This window comes from Psittacula echo (assembly GCF_963264785.1).
Source record: "Psittacula echo genome assembly, chromosome: Z".
NCBI lineage: Eukaryota > Metazoa > Chordata > Aves > Psittaciformes > Psittacidae > Psittacula > Psittacula echo.
Genome location: NC_137742.1, coordinates 78676490 through 78692586, shown reverse-complemented (window position 1 = coordinate 78692586; position 16097 = coordinate 78676490). Strand labels below are relative to the sequence as shown.

Genomic DNA, 16097 nt, shown 5'->3' with positions numbered 1-16097 from the left:
TCTTAGGTTGTATATTGTAGAACTAAAAAAAAATACATTGCTTCTTCAAAAAGCTTCATTTTCGCTCTCTGAGCAAATGCTTGTCATACAACAGATTTCACAAGACAATTTTACTTCCTGTTGGTAAAACAGATCCTGTAAGAAACCAGCACTAGAGAAACTCTACTTTGCTTCAGTTTCTTCTGTTGATCACTTCCCCACGTCATTAGTTTTTCGGTATTCCATTTCTAACAGATCACCTTTAAAAAGGCACTGAATTTTCTAGGAGAAAATATTGTTGCGTATTCAAAATGCCCCTTATAATTTTGCCACCTCTGGTAACACATAGCATCAATTCCAGCACAATATGTAGCAAATCCAGGTTGAGAGCAAATATTCATTTAAAAACCCAGCCTACTGACACAAAATGGAAAATTCTTGGCAGTGTTCTGCTATTTTAGCTTGATAAGTGTAAAATACCCTTTGTTTCATTAACTCATTTCATCTCACTAACTGTTATTGAGGAAATAACAAGATTGACTATGAAAAATATTTTAACACAGAATCTCTGAAATATCTGAGTACTTCTAAATTTTCATGTTAATTCCTATTTACAAAGGCTGAGGACAACATGATGCTAAAAAGCATGAAAATAAACAAGCCAGGTCAGACCTGTGGCTGCAGGTAACTCACAAATATAGAAGTCAGGCATTTCGTGATATCTTTCCTTTGTCCTAAGTCTACTGTTCACAGTTCAGGGTCTTTCAGACCCTGAAGTGTTATTTTTGTATTTAAGAGCCTTTGACAGTTACTTTTCATGGATTTTGCTGATTTGATAAATACAATTAGCTGATGTGCTTGCAGATTAGTAACATGATTTAATGTTAGTCATGCTTGGGCACACTTAGTTATCCTAATGAATTTGAGACAGATTCACTCTCGTGTACTGTCATTTTTATGTCCATGTCATAGACTTGATGAAATTTAGTTTCATGATCCATTTATGTCTTCTAGGGCTGTATACCCGATTTCGTGTATGAAAACCAGTGAGATACTGAGTTTTTCACTGACTTTGGGGCTACAGAGGGAGTTTGAAGGTCCAGGGCTTCTGACTCACAGAACTCAGCCACACTCACTAGCTCTTCTTCCCACATTGTTTCTAGGTTGTGTGTCTCAGCTTGCGAGCTGTGAACAGAAGACGAGCACAGAACAGAAAGCCTCCCCTAGCATTTGCTTTCTTGGTATTTATCTGTGAAAGTTCCCTCTTTCTGTACTAGTTTTTATGCTATTCCCTCTCTATGACCAAGCAGTTTGTGTTTCTCTCTTGAGCCTGTGCAGACAGAAGTCCAAGGCTACACTAGGAAGTCATCTCTTTCCTCACACTTTGTGTGACTAGGAGGTGAAATTAGGCACATGAAATATGAAGGTCTCATTTTCAGTAGAATGGTAGGTCAGTAACCTTACAGATACGCAGTTGTCAGTACTGCATGGTGAGAGAAGAGAACCCTTTTCTGAAAAAGGCCAATGAAGCGTTTGCCTGTCAGAATTGTTCCTGGGCCATGCAGAAAGCAGCAGGGAGATGAGGATGAAAGATAGGGTGGTATTTTCCAAATAAGGTTATGCTCTTGCTACCACTGACTTTAGTGTTGACAGAATCAGGTCCAAAAAGTGTGGTGAAAGAGAGCCAGAAACACTCAAGAATCTTCCTAGTCCTCTCTGTGCCTCTTCTGGAAATTATATCCTTGCTACACAAATCCTTTGTTTAAAAATAAAACAAAATCATGACCTGGAAAGGGCTGAGTCAGGCAAGGCAGAATCCTCTGTAGCTGTCAAGAAAACACAACATAGCTTTGACATTCTTTAAAGCTATAAGAATGTCTGATTATCCTGATTGTCTTGTAAGGAAAACAGGTCTTGGCTACTTTGAGTGCAGTGTATTGTGCTACGTACCATAGTGCAGTAAACAAGAGTCACATAATGAAGTTATTTTCAGCACATTGCTGAGATGTCAGCTGCCCTGAGTGAAAACATTTTAACACCGGTTGTGCTAATGATCACAGAATCCCAGGCTGGTTTGGGTTGGAAGGGACCTTAAAGCTCATCCAGTTCCAAACCCCTGCCAGGGGCAGGGACACCTTCCACTACAGCAGATTGATCCAAGCCCCGTCCAACCTGGCCTTGAACACTGCCAGGGATGGGGCAGCCTCAGCTTCTCTGGGCACTCTGTGCCAGGGCCTCACCACCCTCACTGGGAAGAACTTCTGCCTAAGATCTCACCTCAATCTCCCCTTTATCAGGTTAAAGCCATCCCCCCTTGTCCTATCACTATATGCCCTATACATGGAATAGGATAGGAAAATATGACGTGTTGTATTTTCCCATAAAGATACATTGCATGACAGAGGTATTTACCTTGATTATCTTTTTTATTTTTAGACATATTTAGTGTTCAGTCTTAAGAAATATCTTGGAGTTTATAAACCTTCTCTCTCTTTTCTTCTTCTCTTTTTTATTTTTATTTTACCTAAACAGGGAATGGATATGGCAACCCCCGCAACTCACCAGGTCTGCTGGTCTCACCTGGCAACTTGAATAAGAATATGCAAGCAAAATCTCCGCCTCCAATGAATTTGGGAATGAACAACCGTAAACCAGATCTCCGTGTGCTCATTCCACCTGGCAGCAAGAATACAATGCCATCAGTGGTAATGCATTTTCAAAGGTTTTTTTTCTCTCCCTCTCATAAGAGATACTCAGGAATTTCAAGGCCTGCTCAAGCAACTACAATCAGAACAACATTCCACATTCTTTCTTTTTTGGTCTTTCTCTCTAACCTTAAGGCTCAACATTGAGCTGAGGATGTAGGCAGAGCCTGTTTGATTGCTTTTATGAAGTCGTATTTACTTCCTCCCTTTTTTCTACCGAGTTGCAAAATAGGAACTGTGTCCTGTACAATCTAAACTTCTGCACCCTCTTTCCTAGTAGCTGGAAGAGCCTTTCCTGGGTTTGTTATAAAGGCTGGACTTAACCCTGACTATTCCTAAACTCCTGTGTTTTTCTTAAATGTTTAACCACACAGACTCTCATCAGATGGCAGTTTAACTACACATAAATTAACCTGAACTCTATCACTCTGATCTCCATTTTGTAAAGATAAGACATAGTAAAGAGATGGAGTAGAATAAAAAGGAGCATGAAGCTGCTGCATCTCCTGCCAGAATTAATGAAATTTAGGCAGGCTAGAAGACTGACTCATGAAGGTGTCATGTGCATGTCTTGTAGTTCTCTTCCCAAAGTCAGTTAGTGGTTGCAAGCAAATATTTTGTGAGTGATTTAACATTAAAAGTGAGTTTAATTTAAAAAGGATCTTGATGGTAAATTTAAGTGACACGATAAGTATGTTTTTTCCGTCATGCAACAGACTATTAAAACAACTTCCAAGTTGGCTGCTTCAGCTTGACACGTAATAAATTAACTTTGAATATCAAACTAACCCCCTCCCCTTAAATATGGTGCTGCCTTCTGAGAGGAGAGGTAACAAATGGTCTCCTACAGGAAAATGTTCAAAGTCAAGCAAAGCGGTGACAAGCTGTCTGCATCAAATGATTTATTCCAAGGTCCTTGAAACTGATATTTTCCAAGGGTCAGGTCAATAGTCAGGTCTCCTGAAACCAGGTATAGCAACACAGTCTTGGAGAAAGTCTTGTGCTGCAAACTGAGTGGATTGTCCTTGCAGTTGAGACAAACACCCCATCAGAAGGACAACAAAGAGATCTGTGAGGTGTTATTTTTCCAGACTATACTCAGAAAGTGTTTAATTTGCTGCCCTATCATCATATGAAGCTATTCCCTAAGCTAGAAATCTGCATCCTGGTAAATATTTATATTCACTAATTTTTAATGCTCCTTTCCTATGCACTCAGTCTGAGGATGTTGATCTGCTCCTGGTAAGTGGTAGCGATGTTCATCTTAATAACAAGGAAAAGAAAATCCGTTTTTTTGTATGATTGATACTTGTGTAGGTGAAGTGTTGGGAAACTTTACCGTAACTACTCTGAACAACAAGGCCATCATAGTTTTTGAAATGCAGCAGTATGGAAGGCCAGGTGCAGCTCTTGCACATACTCAAGCTAAATATATGCTAGGATAAAGCTTGCTTGTTGGTGGTGCCTTGAGAGTGTGTAAACTTGTGCTGCTGAAGATGGTGCAGCCTCATGACATATTTTTTGGTGCCTCTCTGGTCATTTTATCCTGCCAGTCCCAAGATTAAAGTTCTCTAGCACAATTTTTACAGTGGAACATCTAGTGCCCTGGTGCAAAAGATAAGTGTGTAAGTGCTGAGTTGTCTTAACATGCTTGAAGTTTGTTTTATTGCACAAAAACTAAGTAGTCAGAGCACCATCTGCTGGAAAGACATCTGTGTTCAGCAATCCCGGGGTGCCCTCACTTTCAAAGCATATAATCCAGTAGGGCTGGTTAGGGTTTTTTCTATCATTTCTCTATTTTTTATTATTTTTCCCCTTCATTTGAGTGAGAAGGAAAACAATTGGAATAGAGTTTACATATTCCGTTAATTTTTCACATGATCTCCTACCAACAATAAAAGCAATCTTACTTGTTACTAGTTCAGTTACCTAGGAGATACTGATGTAATGGGTTACTATGGTGACAACTGGTCTTTTGAAGGCTTGTAAATGATAGGTTTGGCAGAGTTCATAAAAGCCACATGTTAAATGATTAATTTCTAGAAATTCCTATCAGACTGTATGTCTCAAAACACAAAACATACCCAGACAGCTAATATACTAACTGACTTAAAACTAGTCAATAATATGTTTATTTTACTTACTTTAAAAGAATCAGAGGATAAATAACTCCCAGTCTGCTCAGTCGTTGGCTACTCCAGTGGTTTCCGTAGCAACTCCTACTCTACCAGGGCAAGGGATGGGAGGATACCCATCAGCCATCTCAACAACATATGGTACTGGTAAGTATGGGAGCAAGATGTAAGGGCTGGGGGAGGAAGAAAGGTGATGAGAAATATCTATCTCAGGACTAATGAACTACCTAACATTCGTTGGGAGAAACTGAAAAAATCATAGTTGATATGCTTCCATACAGCATTCACTTACCCTGTATCTGTCATTAACTTGAGACATATCTATTTTAAAGTTAGCTATTTTGTTTGAATGGAAAACTTCTTTGATAGCTTTATTTCTTTGGCTTTAATAAAAAATGCAACTTAAAAGACATTTCTTAATACCATGGGTAATTTCATGTACTTGAGTGTATCTCCTTAAAGTCAGAAGGGTAGCAAGAGCAAGCAGCTTCACTGGCTTCCAAACAGAGTTCAGTAACTTTGTGGGCTATCCCATAGCTATCTGAAAGAGACTAGAAATGAAGCCTCGAGATCTTTTCCAGTTCCCATTGCACATTGCTGCTGAATAAAGCAAGCTGGCGCACAGAGATGATGCTCTTAGAGAAGATGTGCGTTGTTCAGACACAGGCTGCATGCTGGTTTCTGCAAGGAAGACTGTAACCAAAACATTATTGTTTTTCAAGTCTTTGACTCTCCGAGAACACATATTTACTTACAGTGGATATACAAGCTGAGAATGCTTTGGATATTCCAGATCCAGAAAAGCCCTGCTAAATTACAGAGTAATTATTAGTGCATTATTTGTTCCCAAGTTAATGAGTTGAGGGAAGAGGAAGGTCTACTTTTCTGCTGCAACTTAATGTGATTGGTATAATTAAAATTAAAAGGCTTATAAAGTGACATATGAAAATTACGATGCTAGTTATTATTTAATTGCTTCCTCTTTAATTCTCTAATTATTGTCTTTTCTGTTTTCAAATCTAGAATATTCTCTGAGCAGTGCAGATATATCATCTCTCTCTGGGTTTAATACAGCCAGTGCTCTTCATCTTGGCTCTGTGACTGGCTGGCAACAACAACACCTACATAACATGCCACCATCTGCCCTCAGTCAATTGGGGTAAGCACTGTTTTCTTTATTTTAATTTTCTACAATGACTCCAGTCTTCCCAGTAATCCCAAATCTGAAATACATTAAGATGACTTTTTATCAGCACACACTTACTATATGTAAGAGCTCCAGTTCACAAAACTGGAACTATTTGTTTCATTAAGAATTTGCCAGGTAGCTACAATTAAATATTCTGTGATCATGAAGCTTTCTCAGTAGTGTAGTAAAGACTACTATTTGTGGTTTACTCTTTATTTCTTTAAATAGCATTTTATGTCACTACTGAAGACCAGACTAAACCCTTACACTATGCTATTGCTGTATTTTGCCATTTTTGCCATTTAAGCTTTTTATTTCCAGTTACTATAGCACAAACATTTACGGTAAACTTGAAAATTTTCTAAATATTTTTAATCAAGTAAGAGCAGTGTAATGATTTGACCTGATATTAAGCCTTAACTTTATAGAATAAACACATGCTCTCTTCTTCTTAACTCTGACATTCAAGTTTAATTTCTTTGGAAGTGTTTTCTACAAGCAAATAGCATAGCTAGGCCTAAGAACTGTAAGCCCACAAAGCTCATTGTGATTTATTTGCCTGTGTGAAGGCGATAGGTATTCGTGCCCTCTAGTGGCTAATTTCAAGACATTCACTCAAGGTTGGTGAAGCTCAAAGCTGAATCATTTCAGGATTTTTAAAAGTGTGAAAATTCACACAGAGAGCTCACCTAAAGCATTCTTGAAAAAGCAAAGCCTATTGGCTCATTGAGGTGAGCTCTAAGAGTGTGATCTTCGAAAATCCTGTTATCTGCAGTTTCTACTGACTAAGGCTATAGGCATTCACCAGCACATCACACATAGCCTAAGGTAAGGCTAGCCACGTTTGAATTGCAAAAGTTTTCGTTATAAAAATAGAAGCTTAAAACAGCTGAAGTGTATTTATGAAAAGAAATTTAATTCACATGCATTTGAAAAGCAAACATTTTTTTTCCCCCGGAAAGAGGTGTTGCAGATATGCACTTATTTTTTTTGCAAGATGTTTGCCATAATGTGAAACTATTTAATAGTATAAATGTGGTTTAAACTTCAAAACTTTTCTTCTGATTTATCTATCTGACCACTTTTTGTAGCTTACTGTAATTTCTTTACCATGTACAAACGGTCTGGGTTTTTAAAGGACAGCTATGCAAGTATTTCAGAGGAAACAAGTGGTTTAAACCTCATTTCTATATAAATAATCATATATAGACACTAACTACATAAAAATATACAACTGACAGTTGCTGTGCTAGAAGAAAAAATACTCTTAAAACTCTTCTCTTATGCTTCTTTTATTTTCTTTTTGAGTTTGCACAGTTTCTGGAGCAAAATTCAGGCTAACTTTACAACTAAAGGCATAAAGACTCAAATACATTGAAAACTCACATGTTAGATATCAATGTATGCCCGTACAATAAGCTGATTGTTTTCAGTGGTGTACCAAGGAATGTAATAAGGCTATTTGGTTAACCAAAAATGTATAAATTAAAACGTAAACTAACTACATGCCTTTTCAGATATGTCACACATCATCATCTTTTTCTAATTCATATCACAGAATGTTGAAGTGTAATACCTATGGCTGGTGGAATACATTCTGAGTTGCTACTTATTATTTTATTATTATTATTATTATTATTACTTCAGTTATTTGTAAATGAATTCAGCTATGAAAGCTGCTTCATTGACAGTTCCGGAGAAGTCTTCTATCTCTGCAGAAAATCATAAGCTTTTTTTTATTTTATTTTAGTCACTGAGTTCTACATGCAAAAGTACCTCCATTAACTCTTGTATGGTCTGAAAAACTTGAAACTATACAGAACTTATTCAGTCCATGTCAACCTGAGCTAGAATTTTCAGGAAGATTAAATCACACAAAATTATAGACATCCCCAGGTATTTGAGAAAATATATCTACAAGGGTTTTGACAACCCAAATCCCTGTGCTGAGTGAGGTCATATACTGGAAAGATTTGGTAACTGAAAGATCTTTTTTGGTAACAATAGGCTGTGAAGACCCATGAGAAAACAGTTACTGGAAGAGACCCTAAGTCCTCATCAGGTTTTGTTTTTCGCCAAAACCTGGAAGTGAAAACCAGCCCTGCTTCCTCAATGCAGTGCAGAACATGGTTAGTAATAGAATAGGATGTGGTTAGATATATTAGTTTTCTCCAGATAAGTCCCCAACAATTTCAGCAGCACTGTCAGAACCATCTTTAAGATAATTGGAGAAAATGTCTACAACCTAATTCTTAAGTCTTCATGTTGACTCTCCAATTAACAACTGTACTGGTGCCAGTAGGCCTGAGGGCAAATACCTGAGGACTTGGAAGTAGTTCATTTTCTCTGCCTGGGCAGCCTTCAGGTTTTTGATGAGCCCTGTGAACAGGAAAATAATGTAGCGTCTGTTTTGATATGATTGGGACATCAAAACTAGTCTTAACTTTTCAGGTTAAAAAGTGAAATAGTACTTTCACAGTCTTTTAACTAGGTCTACACCTGGAAAAAAATACACACAAATTCTATTGAAAATCAGTCTTTCCCAAAATTTTGGGATTTTGGGTCAATATTGGTTCAATGTCTCTTATAGAGAAGGTTACTGCTTATTTAGCATCAACCAAAGAGTCTACCTGAATTTAATTGCTCCTAACCAAGAGGGAAGTCCATGCCAAGTTTTGAAATAAATGACCTAATTTTTGTAGGCATCAGGCCATTATATGGAGAATGTTCTCTTACATCCATAATTCCCAGTTGAAGAGATAATCTTTTCTTCCTTAAGTATCATCCACAGGTGAAATTTTGGCTTTCCTGAAATATAAGTGCAAACACAGAAACAGCATTTCATCTGAAAAATCTTCAGTATAGATAATTGTATATGTATAGATTATCTATAGAAGTTTCTCCGTACTTCTACACACCAGAATAAGAGATTGTTCACATTCAAACATACAGTTGACTTGTTCTGTGACTCTTACATAGCAAGCTTATTACTTGGCAACGATTAATTTTGGTTAGGTAATAAGAATAGCTAGATATCAGCAAATATTCTCTACCGAAACATTTTTACTGAAAGTTTTAGAAATCATATTTTGTGAATTTTATATAAGTTCCTGCTTTGAATAAAACCCTTGTATATTTAGGATTGAGCCTTTTTTCTCCTGCCACCATTGTAAATGTTCCAGTGATTTAGGTTAATATTATTCTTCTTTTAGAATTTTCTTTTTAAAGTGTAGACCTGAATATGTGAGAGCTAGTCAGAATATCCTGACACAGAAATTCTTTTTCTGCTTTTGCATTGATCAAAGCATATGAAAAAAAACCTACTTACCTAAAAGAAAAACAGAGGGGAGGGAGGTTGCATTGCTAGCAAGTCAAAAAATATCTTCTATTCTCCTAGTTACCAACTAACACATAGCTAAAGTTACATAACAAAATTTTTCCATGAATTTTCAGTGGTTCCTTAAGTACATTTATGGGGAAAACTTACATGAAGTGAGGAAGCAAACTAATTCAGAGAAGCAAGTATGACCACAAAAGGAAAGGTGTGAGGCTCTTTCTTCCTTCTATGGACTGCTTCCTCCCTCTGTGAAAACCTAACTGGTGCATTTCGTGTCCTCACTCATCACCTACTCAGACCTGCACATCTCTCCGTGCATGCTAAGCTTCCATACCAGCTGGGGACTTGAACAGATGGAGACACACACAGAACTGGTCTCACTGGCATCACAAGCACCAAACCCGCCTACAAGCTCATTTCACCCTGACTTGCTTCCTACCTCTTACACAGCAGACCTGTGTAGTTATTCAGTGTTGAACCCAAATAGAAGCATAGAAGCCAGCATTCAAGGCCAGGTTGCATGGAGCTTTTGAACAACCCGGTCGAGTAGAAGGTGTCCCTTTCTGTAGATAGAAACAGCAGTTTCTTCAGTCACAAATACACATAGATGAAAAGAAATCGTTTTGTAGCAGGCAGAATTCCTGGTTTTATAATACAGCTTCTATTCTAGAGCTCTTTAGGATACATGTCTGAAGACTGCACCTATGTGCTATTTCACTATTTTCATCAATGTGTTACAGTAGGTTTTCCTTGTAACTGACCATTTTAGCTAACATGGCATTATCATAAAAATGTTTCAGAAAATTTTAATGAAATCATGTAAATTGTAAGCACCAGAAAACATGTATTAAAATTCACAATAGCAGAAAAAGACCATATTTATTTCTTTTAAGTTGAATGCTGACTCAAAATAATTGCTTTATTCATATTGAGTTAAACCTAAAAAATTTACTCCTGATATGCCAAAATAACTTCTTAATCTTTTGCAATTTCAAAAAACTGTTCAAAATGCAGATCAACCTGTAGCATTTTTTAAACTGCCACATGTTAGTATGCCAGGTATTTACATAAGCCTGCTGATAAGTCACAGGAATCTAAAGAAAAGTGCAGATATGCATTCTCACACTCAGTTTTAAAAAGCTATTTAAAAAGCAATATAGCAGTATAGCAATACTAGCTCTGTTTAATTAGAAATGCAGTTTATCCCTTTAGATTTGGTCCTTTGGGAGTTGTCACACAATAGAATGCAAGTATGTTCAGTGTGAACAAATTTGGCTGAATCTGGTTGTTTTTTACTTGCACCAGTTTTTCACCTGTCCCCAGCTTTTCAATGTGACATGTCATCTGCTCTTATCAAACGCTTCTAAATCAAACCCCCAGGCTCCAGCATCCTTTATTATGGGACTTTCAGGTTTACCTATAAGCTTGGCATCAAAAAACATATGTAATCTTATCATATAGACTAAACTGTTAGCCTGTTTTACCGGGTGAAGTACTAGCATTTCCTAAACACCTGAAAAATAAAGTCACTGGAAATGAAAAGCAAAACAAACAAACAAATAAAACTCTAGGAATGTAATTTTTATTCTTGTAGGATTCCTTTCAACAATATTTCAGAAAAGAGTAGAGTATTTCACTGAATTGGAATGACACAATCTTAGCTTTACAGTTTCTTAAATGTGTTAATTTAACAAACGCAAAGAAAATGCCCTTCTGGGGAAAAAAAAAAAAAAAAAAGGCTACATTTGCTACTGTAATGGCTAGTACTCACAAACTCTGTGATTTATGAAAGAGTTGACTGCAAATTTGGCACATTCATCCGTATAGGAGTGAAGGATAGATAAAAGCAATTGGAGGCAGAATATGCTGGTTTTTCTGTTTTCTAACAAGATCCATCCATTATTAGAGATGCAATAATTCCTGATAAAAGCAGCTGATATCATTCAATATTGAATCCATATAGTTCCATTTTAGATCTGTCAGAAGAAAACGTTTTGTCTTTCATGAAGGTTATAGTAAATGTTGCTTCAGTAAAGCTCAACTCCCAGTTGATATCAAGAAAAGTGAGATATTTCAATAAATTAAAAGATGACATATAAACTTACTTGTGTCTTCTAAGTGATTAAAAAATATTTCCAAATCCCAGTATTTCTTCTACTTCCAGTAAAATGCTTGCACATCCCTTTGCATTTAAAACCTTACGAGGCCAAGTGGCCTATTGCCCCTGCTGCCTTCAGTCTCCCCCTGTATAAATACTCAATAGAAAACTTGAAACTGTGTCTCAGGGGTTAGACACCAACTTCAGCCTAGCAAATGGTCCCTGAAGTAGAACATAATGGGAACCACATGTTGAAAACTCTGTGTTAATAACGAAAAGTCAGGTTTTACCAGGAGGTGGTGCTTTTGCACAAAACATCCTGCTGCTGCGGGTTTCTCCTGCAGAGATAAAGCACATTCTCAGTATTCACTCTCCTCCCTGCCTGTTTCAGCTTCCCTCTGCCCACAAAAATGCATAGAAAGAAAATTAACTTAGAATAGTTATACAGCTTGACTTTGAAGAAGTTTTAGTGTAACAGTTTCTCTTGATGCTAGGAGCATCCTCTGAGCTGAGCTCATCTACAGGCAAATAGCACAATCCTCTGACATCTTCCAGTACTCTTCAGCTTCTCTTTGATTGTTTATTGAAAAGCATTCTGGATTGAGTTATGAATTCATAGAATTGAACCATAAAATCATATCTTGCCTCCCTGTGGTATTTTATTCATGTCTAAGACCAGAAATTACTAGGACCAGTAATTTCAACTCTATTCTGAATGGTATAAATTGTACCTGGCCCAAATTTTCATTTCTGCTTTGCATCTGAAGTCGTGTGTCAAAATAATCAGCAATCAAAATAGTTGAGCACACTCAAACTAATTGGATTAATCCCAGCAGAAAGACCATGCCTCCCCTGTCTCAGCTGGTGCATACACACACACAAGCATTAGTTTTAAAGGTGGTTCCAACAGTGCAAAGGCTCGCCTTCCAAAATTTGTTGAGACACTTGAGGCAAAAAAAGGAGAGATTGAAACTGAGATCTCCTTTCAAACCAAGGGCACATCCGCATCTGTTGTGATGCTTTTCATCGCTTTGAATTGGTGAATTCTGCCCAGAACACAGTCCCCGTGCTTTCTGCAGGTGCTGACCCCTCACGAGCCTTTACACTGGTGTTTTGTGTGAGTGTTTGTGCATATCTGGGGGCTCCATGCCTCCTCCGTCTGTAACTGGGTTTCCTTTCCTCCTACAGAGCTTGCACTAGCACTCATTTATCTCAGAGTACAAATCTCTCCCTGCCTTCTACTCAAAGCCTCAACATCAAGTCAGAACCTGTTTCTCCTCCTAGAGACCGTACCACCACACCCTCGAGATACCCACAGCATACGCGCCATGAGGCGGGGAGATCTCCCGTTGACAGTTTGAGCAGCTGTAGCAGTTCCTATGATGGAAGTGACCGAGAAGATCACCGGAATGAATTCCACTCCCCCATTGGACTCACCAGACCTTCGCCGGACGAAAGGGAAAGCCCCTCTGTCAAGCGCATGCGGCTCTCTGAAGGATGGGCGACATGATAACATTATTACCTATTAGGTTGTTTTTTTTCTTTTCCTTGCAGTGTGTGTGTGCTATACCTTAATGGGGGAGGGGGGGGTCGATATGCATTATATGTGCCGTGTGTGGAAAACAAACAAACAAAAAAAAAAAACCCAAAAAAAAAGTCAGGTACTCTGTTTTGTAAAAGTACTTTTAAATTGCCTCAGTGATACAGTATAAGGATAAACAGAAATGCTGAGATAAGCTTAGCACTTGAGTTGTACAACAGAACACTTGTACAAAATAGATTTAAGGCTAACTTCTTTTCACTGTTGTGCTCCCTTGCAAAATGTATGTTACAATAGATAGTGTCATGTTGCAGGTTCAACGTTATTTACATGTAAATAGACAAAAGGAAAACATTTGCCAGAAATGGCAGATCTTTACTGAGAGAGAAAGCAGCTGTTATGAGACATATAGAAAAGTGTACAGACGTTTTGACAGACCCAGCAGTTGGGTGGCCATGAATTGATGCTAGAAAAAGAGTGGGTCACCTGACATACCGAAAACGTTCACAAACATGCAGGCATATGGTTAGAGTATGGCACTCAGTTAGAAAGGATCAAACGTTTAAAGAGGACCATACTTGTAAAAAAGTTGAGTTCGAGGGCTAACATATTTAATTTTAAAAAATCTGGGTCTGCATCACTTATTAAATGAAAAAAAATATAAAAAATATGTACATTACATTTTGCTTATTTTCATATTAAAAAGTAAGACAGAGTTTGCAAAGCATTTGTGGCTTTTGTAGTTTCCTCAAGCCAAAATGTGTTCTTTTTCCCGTGATAGCTTCGCTGATCTTTTAAACAGTCCTGAAGAAACAAACAAAAAGGACTTTTTGTATAGAAAGCACTACCCTAAGCCATCAAGAACTCCATGCTTTGCTAACCAAGATGACTGTTTTCTCTTTGCAGAAGTTTGTTTTTGAAATGTGTATTTCTAATTATATAAAATATTAAGAATCTTTTAAAAAAATCTGTGAAATTAACATGCTTGTGTATAGCTTTCTAATATATATAATAATTATGGTAATAGCAAAAGTTTTTGTTATCTTAATAGTGGGGAATTATATTTGTGCAGTTGCACATTTAAATATTTTCTTTCAGTTTTCTTTGGCTGGGTATACATTTTACAGATCAAAGTCAGCTGTTGAAAGACTGATCTGTAAAAAGTTAGAATTTACCCATGGTGTAACAACTTAAGTCATTTTAATACAGCATTTTACAATCAGTTGGGTGAACTGCGATCCATTGTATATACTGATTAGTTCTTTCATGCTGTTTTGTGCATTGTAACAAGGGCCCTTCTATTACTTAACGTCCTGCGTATCTTGTAGTTTTCCATGGGTTAAATGACAAAGTGGCATAACTTGGCCATTTCTCATTAATAAAGCTGGTATTCTGCCTGTCAGAATTGGGTGTACAGCTCTAACGGCTGTCAGTTGCATGAGTGCAGGTGAATATTTAGCAGAAGCAGTAGAGAGAGTTAAAGGGAGTGGTTGCCATGAACATGGCTATTGTAAGGATTACTCCCCTCTCTCACAGATTTAAAACTCTTAGAGAGATCATGAATTAAAGGACCATTCAAACGTCGATTGATCTCACAGCCAACACTGGCCATCAGGTTCCTGGTTCTCATGGACCTTTGTGGTCACGTCGTCTCACAGTGAGGACATTGTTGAGCAATGCTCCCTGTTTATCTGCAACCAAGCAAGCTTTGCTTCAGCATATGGCATCCACAACTTCTGCCTCATGTGGTTTCTTTGACTAAAACAGCTTGACCAGAGGGAGTGTATAATTTCTGTTAAGTCCCTCTTTGTTCCTCTTGTTTATCAGAAGAAAATGGTATTTTCAAATGTTTCAATCTAATCTTGCTGTTGGAGGAAGAGGTGTTTAAGCAAATGTTAGTGCCATAGTAAACTGTAATATTTCTCTTTTTTCCAAGAGTCCTTCCAACTGTCACATATCTACATTGACACTATGGTGAAGAATATAGCTGCGACAGCTAAATATAAACACCAAATACTTTGTTAAGGGAAATTCACACTCTGTTTCCCACCTATACATGCAGTTGCTGTGCACTGCTCTATGATAAGAGTGTACCTCTCTGTAGTAGAGAATGATGAACAGACTACAGTTTGCATCAGGACATACGCTTTTCACTTATCATGACTTTAAAAACGCCTGCCTTACAGGCACTCTCAGCCGTGCAGGGGCTAGTGCATGATCTGGAAACTCTTTAAGCAGAATACTGTGCTACTACTGCATCCATCTTAGCTCGTGTAGCAATCCGCAGGGTAAACATAAAGATACGCATGTTTGAAAAAAAAAATAAAAACACCAAAAAAAAAAAAATCACAAAAAGTAACAAAAGCAAAACAAAACAAAACAAAAGAGGGTAAAATGGGGCCCACAATTAATTTTAAAACACAAAAAAACTGTTTTTGAAACCACTTTCTTCACCTTCTGATTAACTTACATTCATATTCCCTTCTGAGAATTTTGAACTTTGGTGTGTCAAAAATATGCAAATATATCACAAATGTACCTTGTAATTTCAAGAACAAAGAAAAACAACTTTATCAGTATTGTAGTAAAAACTTGTCAGTGGGGAAGGGGATTTGGTCTATTGATATATGAAGAATAGCCATATTAATAGTTTACCTTGCGATTTGCCTCAGCAACGCATGAAAAAAGGAAAGATACCATATTTAAAAAAGATGCAGTGTAATATATTACTGCAAGTAACTAAGCAGAAAGTAGCCTGAAAAGTATTGCCTGGGCAATTTATATTAACTCTGACAATGATTTTTGTACAAACACAAGTAAACAGAATCACGTGAAAATAAATGCCAGTCATCCCTCTTGTTCCTGCTTTGGAGGGCAACTAACTTATACTGGCAAAATTTTGGGGGATAATGCATATTTGCAAACTGATCTAATGATAAGAAGCACAACTTTGATTGTGAAGTCACTTTCTGTAAACTATAACTGTCTACCTTTCTTGTTCCTTTATCTGTACCTTACCATTTATTGTATTTGGGAAGCTAATTTGGGTTTATTGTGTGATTCCTTTGTATTTAAGGAGTTTGGGGCAGAGCCCTGAAAGAGTATTAACATTTA

At 37.4% G+C, this 16097-nt stretch overlaps 1 protein-coding gene across 2 annotated transcripts in view; it reads left to right on the top strand.

Moving 5' to 3' along the window:
* The window catches only part of MEF2C (myocyte enhancer factor 2C), a 74753-nt gene extending 61244 nt beyond the window's left edge, over nucleotides 1-13509 (top strand). For both annotated transcript variants that reach the window (XM_080637378.1, XM_080637377.1), the window contains 4 exons: nucleotides 2512-2684; nucleotides 4837-4966; nucleotides 5843-5978; nucleotides 12632-13509. In XM_080637378.1, the coding sequence (XP_080493504.1) occupies nucleotides 2512-2684; nucleotides 4837-4966; nucleotides 5843-5978; nucleotides 12632-12953 (761 nt within the window). In that variant the 3' untranslated portion in view covers nucleotides 12954-13509. The remainder of the gene's footprint in view (nucleotides 1-2511; nucleotides 2685-4836; nucleotides 4967-5842; nucleotides 5979-12631) is intronic.
* Nucleotides 13510-16097: the final 2588 nt, after the last annotated feature.